Genomic DNA, 18,174 nt, shown 5'->3' with positions numbered 1-18,174 from the left:
TCTCCATGTGTACATTCACTCAGAAAGCAGATTACTGCATGTACTGAATCTCTATCAGACACCATGCAATACTGTGGTCTCCCTATAGAGTAGTCTTGTACATTTTGCTGTAGAACCTTAATGTGCAACAAAAAAGCCCCTTGACCTTTAAAGGGCAAACCAATAGTAAATATGATGGAAGCAGCCACTATCATATCAGGAGGACATCTCCCAACATCCCAGTATAACCAGAAAAGAGGGGTCAGCATTTGTTTTTTTGGGGGGAGGAGGTTGGGTTTCATTGCGAATAGAAGTCAGAGGGACATTTTGGGATGGGGATGTGGGGTTGCAGAAGTCATTTTATTTTTTAGTAATGTGATTTAAGAGTAATGGACATGTCCTTTTGGAAGGTTTAAATGCATTTCTGATTGTGTGAGTGGGTACACACCTGAACGACTTGTAATTGGACCGATTTTACATCTAATTTGCCTTGAAGCCAGGACATACGAATGCTCCGAGATTAGCCTCATATACCAGTGCAAACTACTGGGCGCGCTGCCCTGATGGCAGTTTGGGCACCTAACACTACCACTTTTTTGGCGGATTTCTGCTCACCACCTCTGGAGGGTGCAAGTTGAAATAATGGGAGCCCACAGGAAACACAGTCAGGCACAAGCAATTGAATATAGCCAGTCACATTGCCTGCATGGCATGTTCTCAGATAAGTGTGTACGTTGTGTTTCGCAGACGTCTATGTGTTGGAGCAGATGAGAATGTTAATGTTAATAATAGCGCAATTTTGAACTTTAGCTCTACCAAAGCCGCCCAGTCTTGATGTTCTTGATGCACAAAGGTGTCTTCAACCATGACATTCATGTTTCCCCTGTTGCAGGGGATAGGGTTGTTGATGACCTGAGAAGGGTTAGGTATCGGGCCACTATATTTTGCTATTAGGGAGATGGAGGCTGCATGGAAACATTATAATTGTTTAATTTTCCTTTTGTGTAGCATATTCCAAAGTAAAACCTAGTCATACATTATAATATATATTATATATTTTTTTTACTAGGCTATATCCTAAATGGAGGACGAATGGTGTCATGCAGTGGTACCCAAACTGGGTGCCGTGGTACCCTAGGCTACCACTGAGCATTTGCAGGTATGCCACCGGTTGTTGGTTCAGGACCAAATGAAATTATTCATGGTCAGTGTGATAGACAAAACCAATGTTGGTGGCTGCCAATCATAACATATAAGGACAAACAGAAGTGCAACCCTGTTCACCACCACATGTACTTCATTTAATATGAATAAGAAATGTTTAGGGGAACCACTGGTGTAATGGCTAGCATTACTGCCTCACAGCACTGAGGTCTTGTGTTCGAATCCCACTATTGCCCTAACTATGTGGAGTTGTATATGCTTTGGTTTTCTCCCACACTCCAAAAATATACTGGTAGGTTAATTGGTTCTCAACAAAATACTTAACTTAGTTGTATATGTGTGGTAGGGAACAATGGGGGCAATTCAGTTGAACGCAATGTGAATAGCGTTGTGGAAGGAGTTACCGGAGCTATTCAATAATTAGTCAGGAGATGCCACTTAGGGCACCATAAGCCGGGTGTTTAGACTCGCTAACCGGCATTTTCAAACTTAAGTGCCAGCTGAAACGTTGTTAGCGCCGCGCTAAGCTGAAAACCAGCATCGCGGCCGGCATTTTAATCTGATTTCTGCTCGCACCCTCAGGAGGGTGCAAGAAGAAATCCTTTAGTTGGGCTAAAAGCATGGTGAACTAAATAGCTCCCGAAACACCTTCCCGAGGTTATTCAGCATCGCGCTGAATTAAACCGCCCCAATACACTTATAAGCTCCACTTGGGCAGAAACTTATGTAAATGGCTAAATATTCTCTGCAAAGTGCTATGCAATATGTGTGCGCTATATAAATAACTGACTGTATTAAATCGGTGCCTTACTGTATATATGCAGGTTCAGAGCCGTAACTAGACTTTTTGGTGCCCTGTGCCAGAAAGAGCATTGGCGCCCCCCTCATTTTCAATGGGACATAATGCACCCAAAAAGGGCCATGGCTACATGGGGGAAGGGCCAGGGAAGAGATAGGAGAGGCCAGGAGATGCTGGGGATGAAATAAGAGGAAGCTACACGCAAGAATGATAATAAACATATTTTTGTTTGGGAGGATTTCCTTCTATAAGAAATTAAAGCTGACTTAGGACCAAACTATGCAAGAGAGGTTCATTTAGGGGGAGATTCAATTGTGTCTACAGAATTTCACATGATCAAATCTGACGGGATTTTAATCGGACAGAACCAGCATTGGTCGTAGCGTTGTCCTAAGCATTTGAGCTACATGTGCAAAAAGTAATGGGTATCCAAAACAATTGACTGTCGCTAGCCATACACAGTGCGATGCACCGTGTAGTGCAACTGGCGTGTAGTGCAACTGGCGATCCGTCAGCAGATGGATCGTGCCGTCACTGCCGGCATCCCAGGTCAGATGGTTTTGCAGGAAGACCTGGGGATGCGATGTACGACCCCGCGGGAGCGCGCTGCACGATAACTGGTACGATATCTTGCCCATACACGGCACGATATAGCACCTATATCGCGCCGATCCATCGGATCGGCACGTATATCATGCCGTGTATGGCCACCTTATCTCCCCTGGTCTCCTGTCACTTTTGACAGGAGATCGGGTGCAGAAAAACTATTCACAAGTAAAACTAGTGTACCTGGCTGTCAAAACTTGTATCTATAAAAAATTATATCACATTTATAGCCATAAACTCATTTTATATCAGCTTGAATAATAATTGCTCCGATTAAGCAGTGCATATCATGTAAACAAGTGAGCTATGAAAGTGCACTTTTTCATGTTTCCCATGTGTGAATGATGGTTTCTGGCAATGTAATGTCTAGATTGATGCAGTGTACTGTATTGAGTTAGAGCTGAATTACTGGAGGGAAGGCCCCAAAATCTGCAGAGTCTTGGTAATGAGTTTGTCCTCAGTACATTGCTTGTTTTTACCCCTGCATAGGTTACAGCAGAGGTTCCTAAACTCCACCATTACAGATCAGGTTTTAAGTACCGTATATCCATGTTTGAGCACAAGTGACTTAATTAGCACATCAGTCAATTTAATTTAACCATCTGGGCTCAATGGATAATCTCAAAACCTGGACTGTAATGGCAGAGTTTGGTAACCTCTGGATAATAGTGTGGGAATGGAGAACAAGCCTTGCACTGCATCTTTGAATGCTGCTTTTCCACACTCTTTAATAGAGTTGTACCACTGGTCGTCACATTGCTGGGCTGTCTCAGCAAGGAGCCTCCCCCTTCAGGGCCAGGGAGCCCTCCTCCCCCCCCTTTCCCCCCCCAAGGCTAATGTATTTCCAAGTAAAACTGGCATCATATAGGGGCAAGTACTTGCTCCCAATGCTCAGCCAGGTCATTGCAGTCTTTCTCCTCCACAAAGTTTATTTTATCGGCGCATAGTTCTTTTTGTTGCCGGATTATTAATGATAATTCCCTAGGACAAATAATGAAAATTTCTCTAGTGGTCACCCATGGAACATAATAAAAGGACAAGGAACATAATTTATGACTGTATATACTGTAGTTTTGGTGGCTATTTGTATAATTTGCATTGTGGCTAGTGTTTAGCTTTTTTTTTTGTGGCTATTGCAAAGCTTTTTTGTATGTTTGTTTGCTGTGGTGATTTGAGAACTGAAAAGACGCGTCTCCTATGTAACTTCTTTAAGGGGTGGCTTTGTGGTCTCCACAGTCATCCGCAGCTGAAATGCACGTACTATTATGCAGTTGGTATGTTTCGTGCGGCTCTTCAACGCTGTCAGGCAGAGTGACATTTCTCTGCACGCCTTCGGCAATGTTGTTAAGCAGCTGCTTTTACAAAAACTCCTTTGGTTTCTGTAATCCTTAATTTCCTGTCATTCTGTATAGGTAGTGTTCTTGTGTACAAAGAAAAAGAAAGCTTTAATGCAGGAACTCCATTGTGTGCACATGATACAAACATTTGGTGGCTGGCTGTGGAATAAGTATTCATGCTGTCCTTATTGACCACATTTATTAATCCACTCATTTTTTATATTTTTCCTGGTTGTCTGTAGATATATGAAGCCTTTTCTGCAAAGATATGCTTTCTCTGGTTGTATAATAAAGTGGCGATAAATGTTTATTTCAGTGGTTTTCAAACTCTGTTCTCAGGACCCCACACATGTCACGTTTTCCAGGTCTCCTGGCAGGTGCACAGGTGTAGTCATTACTCACTGACACATTTTAAAATATCCACAGGTGGAGCTAATTATTGCACTTGTGATTCTGTGAGGAGACACAAAAAACATGCCATGTTTGGGGTCCTAAGGGCCGAGTTTGAGAACCTGTGGTTTATATGATAGTTCAAAGGCTACAGTCTAGTCCAGTGTTTTCCAAGCTCATTCCTCAGGGAGCACTAACAGTGCATGTTTTCCAGGTCTCCTCACAGAATCACAAGTAAAATAATTAGCTCCACCTGTGGATCTTTTAAAATGTGTCAGCGAGTACTGAATACATCTGTGCAGTAACTAGGAAAATAGGAAACCATGCACTACTAGTGCTCCCTGAGGAATGAGTTTAGGAAACACTGGTCTAGTCCAGTGTTTCCCGACACCAGTTCTCAGGGATCGCTAACAGTGCAAGTTTTGCAGATCTCCTCAGTATCACTAATGAAATAATTAGCTCCACCTGTGGATTGTTTGAAATGAGGTCGCCAGTAATGACTACGTCTGTGCACCAACTAGGACAGAGGTTCTGAATCAGGGCCGGTCTTTTTTTTTTTTTTTTTTTTTAGAACTGCCTCCTGGCCGCTCGCATAGCTGTGGGTGACCACCCACAGCTATAGCGAGCGGCCAGGAAGATGGTCGCGATGGTCAAGACCATCGGGCTTGCGACGAGACTCTTGTGGTAGGGTCTTGTGGCCGCAAGTCCCAGAGAGATTTTGGCTCTAACAGAGCTGAAATCTCTCCCACTGACATCACTCGTGATGTCAGTGGGGCGGCCCCAAACGGAGGCGTTCACATGGGAACGCCTCCGTATGGGCAGCCACTCCCCCGGCCCGCCTTCCAAAGGGGGCGAGCTGTCACTCAACATCGACATCTCGCCCCCTTTGTTGTGAGATCTGGAGGGACGGAGTGCCCGTCGCTATCCGGGTCTCGCACATGCCGGCTCCGTTGTGCGCATGCGCACTGGCCCACCATCGACCCGGTTGCGAGCGCACAGCGCTTGCGACCGGGTCTGAATCAGGCCCTCTGTCCTCAATGCACCTTACAGTCCAGGTTTTAAAGAGAGCCATGCGTGACTTAATTAGTACCTCAGTCAATTTGATTTAACCACCTGTGCTCAGCCATGGCTATCTCCATTTTAATTTTATGCTAAACTAGAAATATTTTTTTTTTAAAAATCTCTTTAACGTAAAGAGCTAAAACGAGTTATAAAACAATCAAATTTGCTAAATCTAATGGCTAAAGATCTGTTAATTTACAAATAATCTTAGAAGACAGATGATTAGTTTTTCATCTGTATTTCCAGGAATTGTTTATCGTGGTACTCTGAGGTGGTTAGCAGCCTTCATTATTGTGGTCGGCATGCACAAATTAATGCCTAGGACGTACTTTTCAGGGGGGTATGCATGGTAACCGTCTTGGCAGTTACAATTGGATCGTTATGTGGACATATTTGGGGGTCACACAGACGCAGTGACACCTGCACAATATATATCGCTATTGACACACCGAGGCTGCATCGCTTATGGCCCCCTGTCCTGTTTCACTGATGTGCCCTTGTATCTCTTGAGAGACCTTTGCGCTCAGGTGATGAGTACTGATCCCGTTCACATAATATTGTCATTGTTAGACTACGCTGCACCCGTTACAGGCCCCATCGCGGTTGGGCCTGGTGCAAGGAATAATGAACAGTTGAAGGTATTAAGTATACAGCTGCATTCATTATACATTATGCTAAGAGCTTATTTTAATTCTGTTGCCTTTTTTTTTTTTTTTTTGCCTTTTCCTACAGTGACAACTACATAGTGCGTGTGAAGGCTGTGGTTATGAGCAGAGATGACTCCAGCGGGGGTTGGTTACCACATGAAGGCGGGGGAATCAGTCGGGTCGGAGTCTCCAAAGTTTACCCTGAGGGCTGCGGGAGAAGTGACTTTCTTATTCATGGAGAACGAATAAAAGATAAGCTGGTAAAGATACTTCTTTTTTTTTTTTTTTATGCATTTTAAGGGGCTTTCCACAGACTTTGACATTTTTATTGCAACTTTTACCTAATACATTGCTGTCTCTTTTTAGCTTTGTTTAACGTTTTTTTGGCCGTTCATTTGTGTCATACTGATTAGGTGAAAGCTTCTGTAGATAGAACCTCCTCTCCATAATAGAAAAAGATTGTTAAAAGATGATCTGATGGTGATCAGCGCTCATCATGTGTGTTGATGCCAATCTGTGTTTTTTGTACCTTGTATAAGGAATAAATAAGTACCTTGCAGCCTAGGTGCAGAAGAAGGAGCTGTTCCATAACTATTTACCTTTTATAGCACAGAGCTCCCCTCTCATCATATAGGGCTGTACAAAATCACAAAACAAAAAAAAACAAACGATTCATTTGTGTATATGTTTTCTCGTCCCTTAGCTTCCCTTACTTTGGGGGATAAACTGGACATGGAGGTCAGACCACAGCGGGGCAGGAAAGAACGAGACGGGGCCAAGCAGTGTGCTGACTGAGGCGACCCCACACATGGGTCCCTGTACTAATATAATATGCAAATTCTAAGGAGGGGGGGGGGGGGGAATTCAATTGTTTGGGCACCCGTCAGAGCAATTCAGCTGTTGCTGGAATGGGCGTCCATTATGACAAAAAAAACATCGAGTTTAGCCGCGCAAAGTGGCTAAACCCGCCTAAAGTCCATGGTACGGTGCCCAAACCATGGACTTCTCAAACAATTCTGCTCGCCACCTCAGGAGGCAGCGAGCAGAAATGTGTGCAGCTACAGCCATGGGAAGCCCAAACAGCAGAACAATTGAATTGCTGCCGGTGGGCGCCATCTAGTGACAGGCGCGAGAAAATAATTGAGTTCTCCCCTAATAATAATATATTGTCAGCATGGAAGTTTTAAAATTGTATTGAACCGTAAATTAGCAATTGGATTGGTGAAGTAGCTCACACAATCAAAAGAAAAGAAAGACACTAGCTTTGGTTTGCAATAATAAATGATGGGGGAATTCAGTTCTGCACGAAGAAGTGCGGCTGGTTGAGGCACAATGCCTGGCTGTGCATATCGGCCAATAAGGTAGTGCTGGCATTGCCGACAGAATGTGATGTGCTGTTCCAGATTCCATGTAAGAAGGGTTTCATTCTAAATATGTATATTATGTATAGGGTATATATGTGCAAAGATGGTGATGGTGTGTGTAGGGATATAGTCAATATCCCGGTTGGTGCAATGCCAGCACTGACATTACCAGCGCTGAAATATCAACGCATATCTCAATTCTGGCGCCGACATCCCGATCGCCGGAATACCGAAGGTAAGTAGCGGAGTGAGGGGAGAGAGGGTGCGGGGTTAGGCACTAGGGGCAGGGTTAGGCACTAAGGAGGAAGGGTTAGGGTGCAGGGAGGTTAGGTTCAGGGACCAGGGGGAGGTTAGAGTTGGGCATAAAAGAGGGGAGGGTTAGCATACCGAACAAGTGTCGGTTTGCTAGCCCTGACGGGATTCTGACAGCTGGGATCCCTACTGCCGGGTTCCCATACCGTTTCCGTGTGTGTGTGATATATAGATGTATATTATATACAGTGCATGGGTGTGTGTTTTTCTATGTATGTACTAAACAGTAATAATAATCTTCACACTGACAACATTATGAGGTTAACCAAGGTTACAGCCTGTGCACAGCTATGGGAAATGAAAATCACTAGTTAATGACTTATCCGAACATAGATTTTGTAGGGCAGGTTGAGACACTGAGCAAATCCCCGGTAATATATATATATATATATATATCTCACACTAAATCTCTAGTTCTCAAGTATTTGGAGTGTTATATAATTGCAGGAACAGCGCATATGTTCCTTTTTTCTTTGCTTTTACTCTGGGATCAGTTCATACACATTGTTTTGTACTGAAAATAATTCTAAAACAAACGGCAAAGTTGATGAGCTAATGTATTTTTGTCAGCAGGATTCTGCATGTGTCTAAGTGTAATCAGAATATTGTCCACACCCAAGGTGTAGGCTGCTGCTTAACCCTAAGGGTGAGGGATTTTTAGCTTGACACATCTCCACCTATAATTTCCTTTATTTAGTAACCTAACCTATAGCTTAAGCAACTATTTTTCTTGCCTGTGGCAATAGGTAGCTGCTCCTTTTTACTATTTGTAGTCTTTGCCTTGTGCTTGTCACAAGTCCTGTTCTTGTACAGTACCTTTCAAAATTTTGGGCCTATTTTGGAGACGATAATTCTGGTTACCAGTTATGCAAATTTCAGACTGCTACACATACCTGAACTCGTGACAAACCTCCTGGTGTAAATAATTGTGAATATTTATGTATACTATGCATGGATTGTGTGTAATAAAGCAAGATTTCTCACTTTACTGTCAGATTTGTTATAATATATATCTATCTATCAATAAGGCATTATGACAATCTTGAAATATGCTTTCCATGGTTTTGCTGTTTTTGATTAGGGGTGAAGTGCCGGAGAAACATCCGACACATCGCACAACTTTGAGGAGTCTATTGATTAATTATTAGAACTTGCCAGTGGATTTGTGGGTATAGAAGATATCTCCAGAGTTCCTGCATTCCTGCAGGTAAACTCAATCTAAACTGCTCTAATCATTCACCTGGTTGCTCTACGCCAGTTGACCTGTTGGTCATTGGTCATGCGTTAATGATAAAGGTGCCCATGTAGAGGTCCGGAAACATCACTGATTATTCTGATCTTTGATTTGTAAAGTGTCACAGTGCTCTATAGCACCACACAGTGGGAAAAACATGGCATACATACAATAAGACAACACAATATAGACCATTTAAATGCAGATATGAAAGCAAAGGGGAGGGTCCTGCTCATGAGGAGGAAAGATGATTGATACCATAAGCAAATACAGCCTTACTGGTACACACACAGATGTATAGGTCATTCTTCTCTGGCGGTGGTAGTACAATGTAAGCGAAGCCGCTAATGTGTCTGCCATTAGGCATTGGCGCCTCATTGGGTTACGTGCAATAGCCTTCTCTATCCTAAGCAAAACAAGTGGTTGCATTTCCACTAGGCCATGCCGTTTATCCAATCCTCAATACTCTCCACCATCTTGCCTTCTACTCCACTCTGTTAAGGTGCCCATCCACTTGCCGATAATGCTGAGCGATTGCACGATTACGACATCGTAATCTTGCAATCGTTCAGTTATCGGCTGCAAATCTGGCATTTAAATGTCTTAAAATGACCAGCTTGGCACGTGCCCGCTGGTCGTTTCCGACAGCCATCATCGTCCGAACATGACGGTCAACCTGATGACAGTCGTCGGGGATGATTGATGTGCATACACTGAACGTTCACCCCTGGGGAGACGACTGCGTAATCGTGCCGTCGTCCCCGCATCTACAAGTGGATGGACAGCATTACTGTAGCAATTTATTGTTCATTTTAATTCATGTTAATGTTAATAAACTGACTTTTTACTCCATGTGCCTATATTGTCATTACTGTGACTGAATAAACCGTTTTATGACATTTGTTTTAATCACCTTTTGACAATACAAGAGTCTATAAACAAGACAAGGTGGAGCAAGGTCATACTTTGGGAAAGCAAGGGGTCTGAGATGGTTGTAGCGGATGAGGCAGGTGAGTGTATTAAGGAAGATACCAGAAGAAGGTGGGCGGTGCATGCTGGGATGTACATCCTGGTAATTACACAGCGGACAGCGTGTTTTGGTTAAAAAAAAAAATCAATATTGCAAATAAATGTATTTAAAGTGCATAACTAGTTTTGTACATTATATTTAAGAATTAAGTGGCTGTGAAACAGTTGGGCCATTTTTTTTTTTTTTTTTTTTTTTTTTTAAAAGCATGTTCTAGATAAAAAATAAAAAAAAATGTTCAGTGTCCCTATCTAGACCATACTGCAGATGACATGCGAATATGTGTGTGCCCAACAGCAAAATGCCTCTGGAAATGAATGTAAAATGTTGGCGCGATTTGCATCCTGTAGATCTAAAAATCATTGTACCAAATGAGACCATACATATGTTAGTTATTATATGGGTTTAATTAGCGTGTAACGCACCTGATTTTATCCATCGCAGTTGAAATCTAACATTAATGGGGTGATTCAGTTCTTACAGGGGAATCTCAATCACGGGAGCTAGTCCATTGATTTCCACGACCAGCTTCGATCCTGCACGTATTGTGGATTTGTGCTCACACCCTCCTGAGATGTGAGCAGAAATCAGTGTGGAGTAGGGCTTCAGGGCTGGACGCACTGTAACTGCATCACGCTCGGCACTTAGCATGGGACAAGCTGTTTAACACTGCTATTTCTGTGCGTTCTCCTGCATTCAGGGCCTGATTCACTACAGATCGCAGCTGCGATTACGCACGGAGGTCTGCTGTGAAAATATGCTAATCACAGAGCCGTCGCTCAGCCAGCATAGAGACGCCCACTACCGCTATCTCACATCTGTGATACCTTGCAGTCCTACGTATACATCGGTAACATCGAGGCAGGTCGGACCTTACTCAGAAATTGCTAACCTTGTTGCGCGCAGTGAGTACTAAAGTTGCATATGCCGTCTCAGTGGCTAATTTATTCACACCCATGTAACGGCGTTCAAACGGACAGGCACACCTGCGTTTCTCCGACTACTCCCTCATCATTCCCCCCCCCCCCCATACATACACACACACACACTGCAAAGCATGCGTAGTACGCACCATCGACCGATCTGTGTACACTATTGCAGTTGCAATCTGTGATGAATCGGGACCTTAGCCAGGGAGCTAAATTACTGTCTAACAATTGACGATTGCACGGAGATGCACTTATGTGATTATATTTGCATTTCCACATGTATTTGTCTTAGAAAAAATTGAGACTGTCCTGTATGGTAACAAATGCTTATAAAAAGGGAAAAAAAAAAAGTTTGAATGTACTTTTAAACAAGTCTAAATGAGTAAAGACAATTCGGTTTGTATGTGTCTTTTTAATTGCATTTTAATAAGCACAAAAAGCATTACGAAGATGTGTGTGTATCTATCCTTAGTGTGTCTACATACGTTTCCTCTCCTTAGGTAAGGGGAGGTGTCTGTAAGTGGCAGAACCTGTTCTCCTATGTCAGATGAGTATTGTAAAATAAGAGAGCGCATTACTGCACTGGTCGTATTCATTTAAAACATAGCTTTTATTATCTCAGATTAAAAATTACTAGTTTCCTTAAAATCACACACAAAGAAAATACATAGGTGAAATGTAGATTTATTCAAAGTGAAATAAATGAGCATTGGGGATATGTTATGATGTAACTAACTATTGAATTGCCAATTTGATCTACTGTGAAAAACTACATATTGAGACACGTACGCCTGATTTCCAATTAAAATTGAAAGAAAGAAAAAGGGAGAAAATAATTTTTTCCTGGTTTCCTATTGAACAGTCCCCGTATATTTCATTTTGAATAATCTATATTTCTCTGATGTATTTTGTTTATTTGTGTATTTTAAAGGAAACTATAGTAATTTTTATGAGATAATAAAACCTGTTTTAAATTAATACGACCAGTGCACCATCTTTCTTCTTTTTCAATACTCGTCACTAAAAATATAAATTATGATATATTTTAAGGCATGTATTGAAGAGAAGGTCGTCTTCACTGGTTCAGGTGTCTTCTCTTACATAACCCCTATGTCAGATGGTCAGAAATTGGGCTGATCTGCTGTAAAATGACCATGCCTTATGGAATTCTGTAAAGTAATTAGAAACTGTTTCTGATTTCTCTCCCGTTTTATGTTTTTAGTTTCAGTCCTGTTTTAAGACTTTAATACTTGTTCACCGAATTGCATGTTCATTAATCTATATTAAACAAGAGAGGTGGTGGAATGTCCAGGAGGTGAAGTCAGGTTAATTGCATACAGTCACATGCCCCTGGGCAAAGCAGCTGCCATGTAAAGGATTGGTTGCAGTAACTCTTTAAGTTTACCCGCATCACAGATAAATGTGTTGCCGTCTCTATTATTTTTTCTCCATTTTTTTAAAACTATCTTACCAAGTGCGTCTGGTTTTATTTGTGTTTTTTTGTTTTTTTTGTGTTGGTTGAATATTTTTTGAATCCTACTTAGGTAGAAGCATATGTAACAGTGCATTCTAATGACCTGTTCTCGGTGAACGTAGTAATAACACTCGCATGCCTGCAAGCTACTTGTACAAATGCTATTACTCCTTGAAGTCAAAAAGCTTCTTTATTGTGATTCATTTTGACCATTGGAGAATACTGATGAATTGTCTATTTTCCAGTGCTATGCATTGTCACCTGTGGTAATAAACTGAAATATGCATGTAACACCGAAGGAATCCGTCATAATAGTATTACTTTTAAGTGGGGTGTCCTTTTGTCTCTTAAAAGATCAAAATTGATCAGATGACTATTTGGGCATGTTAGAAACTACTGACAATACAATGGTAATACCCGTTATAACGTGCTGACCAAAACGTACAATGCCCTTACTTTCTCTGGCTTTTGTCCGTTTTTCATGCAGTTTGTGACCAGTTCTCTCGAACACATCAAATTTGTAGAAAGTTGTCGTTTTTACTACCATTCCCGATAATCAAATGATGGCAAAAGTAACCTTTTTAAAAGGTTTATTTTTTATTTTTTTCCTTCATTTTTAATACAAAGCCATTTATTATTTTTTTCTTTTTACATGCTAGGTGTTATTGGAATGCTATTTAAAGAAGGACTTGGTGTACCAGAAGGCAACTCCGACGTTCCATCACTGGTCTGTGGACGAGAGGAGGTTCGGCCTCACCTTTCAGAGTCCTGCCGATGCACGAGCTTTTGACAGGGGCGTGCGCAAAGCAATCGAAGACCTCACAGAAGGTAATGAAACTTAAGACCCGCATTCCAACTATTCTATGCTTTGGGGTGTGGAGCGTGCGCCATCCGTCACATTCCACAGGCTCCTTTTCATGCTGGTGATATCAGAAGATCCCTGAAGCTGGATGAATTGTTGGCAGGCAAAGAAGGGAGGTCTTTTTCTAATTTCGTCTCAGGTTATCTGTGTGTATGAGGGAAAGATAAAGCAACCACGTATCCCTGTAGGCAGAGGGATGAGCAGTGCGTTCCACTGCCAAGTAATCACTTTTCTTGCCAATGGGGACTATTTAGACTATTCTACGCAAAGCGCACGATCTTCCCGATAATCACTCAAGACTTTGGATAGCAAGAACATTTAACAGATGATTTTTTTTTTTTTTTATTATGTCTCCAACATGTATACTGAGCAATGGAACCCTATTACTTTTCAGGAATACATTTCATCTCCCTGCTTAAATGTTGCCATAGCATTGAAGGGAATGAGACTCATGTTCTCCGCTCTTTATAACGTACACTTGTCATGGTTTGTGTTGTCTTTCCTATACCGGCCCACGTAATGATCTACTGTAATTCAACAATTGTGTACCCGACTCTTAAGCTAGGTACACATTAGACGACTTGCAAGCGATGCAATGTCGTCAACTATTTCCCTTGAACTCCTGGGCAAATGATCTAGTGCATACACACTGTGCAATCTAACAAACGACCAAACGAAATATATCTTGCATCGTTTTATGGTTAGATCGTTAACTATATAATGGGCACGATTCTATTCTACGCGATGTGAATAGCGCTGGGATTCAGCTCCCGGAGCTATTAAATTCTGCGCGAAGTTAGGTCGGGGAAGGCTCGTTCTCGCGCCTTAAACAGGGCATTCTCTGACTAAACTTCCCGGCGCGATGCTGTTTTCCCGGCGGTGAGGGCAGAAAACAGCATCGCGCCTGGACTTTTGTCGGATTTCTGCTCACATCCCCGGAGGGGTGCGAGAAGAAATCCTTAGTCGGGCTTAGCAGCGCGGCGTATTGAATAGCTCCGGGAGCTCACTCCCGGTGCTATTCACATCGCGTACAATAGAATCGAGCCCAATGTAACCATATTGTCTGATCGTTTGGTAGAGCGTACACACTGCACGATCTGCGAGGAATGGTTAACGAGATTGCCAGATCTTCCTGCATGTACAAAAGATCTGGAGATGCGATGTACGACGCTGCGGGAAAGCACATGGTGCGCACTCACTAGACGATTTGTACGATTTGTCGTACCAATGTGTCAGAATCTCCTAAATCATTCAAAATATAGTCTAGTGTGTAGGGGCATTTACACCCAGTGGATTTCATCCTATGAATTTGCTGGTAAGACCACAGGTTTAGTATGAAATAGAATATATGTATGTCTATATAGATAGTCAAGTAAAGGGAACCCGGGTCACATCAGTGCCTGCGACTGGTCAGCCCTAATCCCACTTTGTCCCACTATCCCTCCCCACCGGTCTGTGTTTGTATCACGCTCCTCCCACACATTCCCAGTGACATGTGCCTCCTGCTATGCTAGGGTCTGCCCCATCTCCCCAGAAATAGGCACTGCGCATGCATGTTGGATTTGGGGCTGACCTTAGCAAATTATTACACACAGTGCGCATGTGCCAGGTCTCGCATGCGCAGTGGGGACCAGGACTGGCCTAGTAAGTCCCTCCTTACCGCAGCCTGCCAGCATCACCAGGGCACAGAGCAGTACTCAGTTGCCCCACAGAAGTTCCCCTGCTAAGTTGTGGCAACAGGAGATTTTATCGCAGCGATAGACAATCTTTTATGGTTGACACAAAATTAGCTTTCCTTCATTTAAATATTAAGTCTTTCCAAAAGCGATGCTGTCCCCATTCTGAAAGTGTTAACATTTTACTCTAAATACGTATGGTTCTCACACCATTCTATAAACTCGTGTGCGCCCCCCGTAGGTTCAGTGACTAAACTGGCAAATTAAAACAGCCACTTCAATTTTTGTAATTTTTGAGGTTTTACAAAAAATAGAAATACCATTTTTTTTTTCTTTACTGTCATTGGCCCTCTTTGTCCATGGTGCTGCTTATACCATCAGGGTGTGTCATTGAAAGCAATGCTGGGTGCACAGTGACCGACATATCGGCCGTTCAATTGAACGAGCAAAATATCGTGGGCACTTCAGCGGGGTGTGTACCAGCGATATGTCTGTTCACGACATCGTTCACAGACATATCGTGTCTGCTGAGCAGCACAGCCGATGCCCAATATATCTGCAGATATATAGGCGTGTTGTGTGTACGGGTGGTCAGGCGACCGCCTGTACACTTGCTGCAGAGGCCACCAGCGATTGACAGCTGAACTGGACAGGCACATGTAGATGCCAGCCCAGTTGTACTGTCAATCATGATGCATCGGGCCGACAATTGGTAAGTGTGAATGCACTTACCAATTGTCAGATAGGGCGGTCGGATCGGATTTGATTAGGTCACACTTTGCTTCTGGATTTAGAAGGAACAGGTGTTGTTTTTTTTTACTCACATTTTGTTAACTGAAGAAAATGGGACAACTATGTCTTCACAACTCAGCCCCATAAAGAGGTTTTTTAATGTGTAAATCGTTTGAATTTCTGCTCTCCAGCCGCTGGCAGCAATGCGAGTGGTTTGCAGGATTACCAGGCGACACTACTCCACAGGGCACAGCAAGAACTTTTACAAAAATGCTCCCTTTTAAATCTTAATATAAGCGAACTTGTTTGCTGCACAGGACTTTTCACTTTAATTATTTTCTTTGCATCTGAAAGCCCTTCAAAACTTGCATTTCTGAGCGGTGTGTGTACCCATAAATAGACAAAAAGAACATGGCTAAATTGTGTTTCCATTCAAGCTTCCTGCATATCAGATTTCTGCCCTAAACCACCTAGTCTACCTGGAAGAAAGGTAGGACTTGTTCAGCTAGAGACTGGCAGGTCGCCTAGGAAAACTTGGTTGCATTTTTTCATTTCATTTTCATTAAAATACTAAAACATATCTTTTATCTCTTACGAACATCTTGCCCCACAAAAACGTAATAGCTTTCCGGAGGGTAGGCGTGATTAAACATCATTCTATACTTCACTTGTTTTCTCACTATTGCCTTTATTCCTAGATTAAAAATACTTCCCTATGTACACTCTTTGTTTATAATATAATAATATTAATAATGTCCTCTCGTCAGGTTGATTAGCATTGGTCACATTTACAACTGGTTATAAATAAAAAAAAACTGAACAACCGGTGCTGGCTTGCACTTTGTTAATGATCCAATGCATCATATGTGGTTGTGCGTGGAAGTTGGTCTGTATTGGGGTGGAGCCCAGCAAGAACGGTACAGGCCAACATCCACATACTAAGAGCCTTTACACATTAAAGACCAGAAACATAACTAACAACATACATTACATTTATATGAAAGGGGTCTCTTGTTATAGATACAAAACCAAATATACAGTATGTGCTCGAAATGATTTGATAGCCATTGGAGAAAAGCATTGTTTCCAAACTGTTTCATCGTGATGCGCATTAAAAGAGAAATTAATTCATACTGTGATTGCATCATGTTAATTTTAAATGAGCAGGCTCTTCACTTCAGGTGACGGGGGTGGGGGAGGAACTAAGAGTAGTTTTGAACAACAGAGGCTTCGCTAAAGGTGGAGTTGGCTGTTGACACCTATGATCTTTTACTGTGCACTTAAAATAAGACAGTGCATGTTTTCTGACGCTAGTGCAGTGATTCCCAACCTCGGTCCTCAAGGCACACTAACAGTCCTGGTTTTAGTGATAACCATGATTGAGCATAGATGGTTAAATCAAAATAACTGAGGTTCTAATTAAGTCAGCTGTGCTCAAGTATGGTTATTTTTAAAACCTGGACTGTTAGTGGGCCTTGAGGACTGTGGTTGGGAAACCCTGCGCTAGCGGATAAGGGACATTTATGTACTGACTGAAGTACCCGGCGTTGCCTGGGTTTATTATGTGATGTTGTCCAAATCCATCCAGTGGAAGGCCCAGAACAGGCTCCCTGGGTCAAAGTTCTTTCCAGCGCACTCCGCCGTGAGGTCCGACCGGGACCCTAACCACTCCGTTAGGCATCCCAGACCAATTGCCACCCCTCTGTGTTTTCCTCCAAATCCATCCAGTGGAAGGCTCAGAACAGGCTGCCCGGGTCAAAGTTCTGCCCAGCGTACAATAACGGGAGGTCTGACCGGGATTACAACCCCCTAGTATGTCTTCTGGGATCCAATGTTACCACTCTGTGAAGTTTTTGTCCAAATTATGTAATGTCCAAATCCAGTGGAAGGCCCAGAACAGGCTCCCTGGGTCAAAGTTCTGTCCAGCATACCCAGGTCAAAGTTCTTCCCAGCGTACACCATCAGGAGGTCTGACCTGGACCCTAACCACCATAGACCCTGGCCAGGATCCAACTGGATCATCTTGCATTGGTTTTATCCCAATCGGTGCAGGGATGTCCAAATGCATAACCAGACAGATAAATAAACAGACAGACCAATGAATTTTATGTATAAGATGCTTGTGTGTCCTTCCGTCCTCCCTTTGTGAAACTCTATTTCAGTTATGTTGGCTTTAGTATTGGTAATTTCAACATTATCTCGCTCCAGTTAAAATATTGTACGTAGATGTCCGTAACACGTACGGTTAGAACCTATCGCCCTTCAATTCTCCGTAATATGCTGCCATAATATTCAGCTGTATACATTCCCGAGTTTTGCGGTAGCCCAACCTGCAGTTGAATCCCCTCCTCCTATTAGTTCTTTTAATCATTCTTAATGTTTTTTTTCTTTTAGGATCCACTACATCATCTTCTACAATTCATAATGAGGCTGAACTTGGGGACGATGATGTCTTTGCAGTAAGTAATAATTACAACTAGATTAAACAAACTGACCCTGAGATTCTTTTTATTAATAATAATAAAAATATCTTTTTACTTTTATAAAATAATTAATTCAAACATTTTTAGTATAATTAAT

The 18,174-nt window shown here is 42.4% G+C and overlaps 1 protein-coding gene across 1 annotated transcript in view; it reads left to right on the top strand.

Annotated features, from left to right (window-relative positions):
* The window catches only part of SPRED2 (sprouty related EVH1 domain containing 2), a 92,029-nt gene that overhangs the window by 46,425 nt on the left and 27,430 nt on the right, over positions 1-18,174 (top strand). Inside the window, exons 2-4 of the mRNA XM_088477251.1 lie at positions 6,070-6,244; positions 12,984-13,152; positions 17,989-18,053. Of these exons, the coding sequence (XP_088333377.1) occupies positions 6,070-6,244; positions 12,984-13,152; positions 17,989-18,053 (409 nt within the window). The remainder of the gene's footprint in view (positions 1-6,069; positions 6,245-12,983; positions 13,153-17,988; positions 18,054-18,174) is intronic.

Source organism: Taudactylus pleione, unplaced genomic scaffold (genome assembly GCF_031769625.1).
Source record: "Taudactylus pleione unplaced genomic scaffold, aTauple2 ptg000201l, whole genome shotgun sequence".
In the NCBI taxonomy this organism is placed as follows: Eukaryota; Metazoa; Chordata; class Amphibia; order Anura; family Myobatrachidae; genus Taudactylus; species Taudactylus pleione.
Note: the sequence above shows the minus strand (reverse complement) of the source record. Positions and strands in the feature narration are given on the sequence as shown.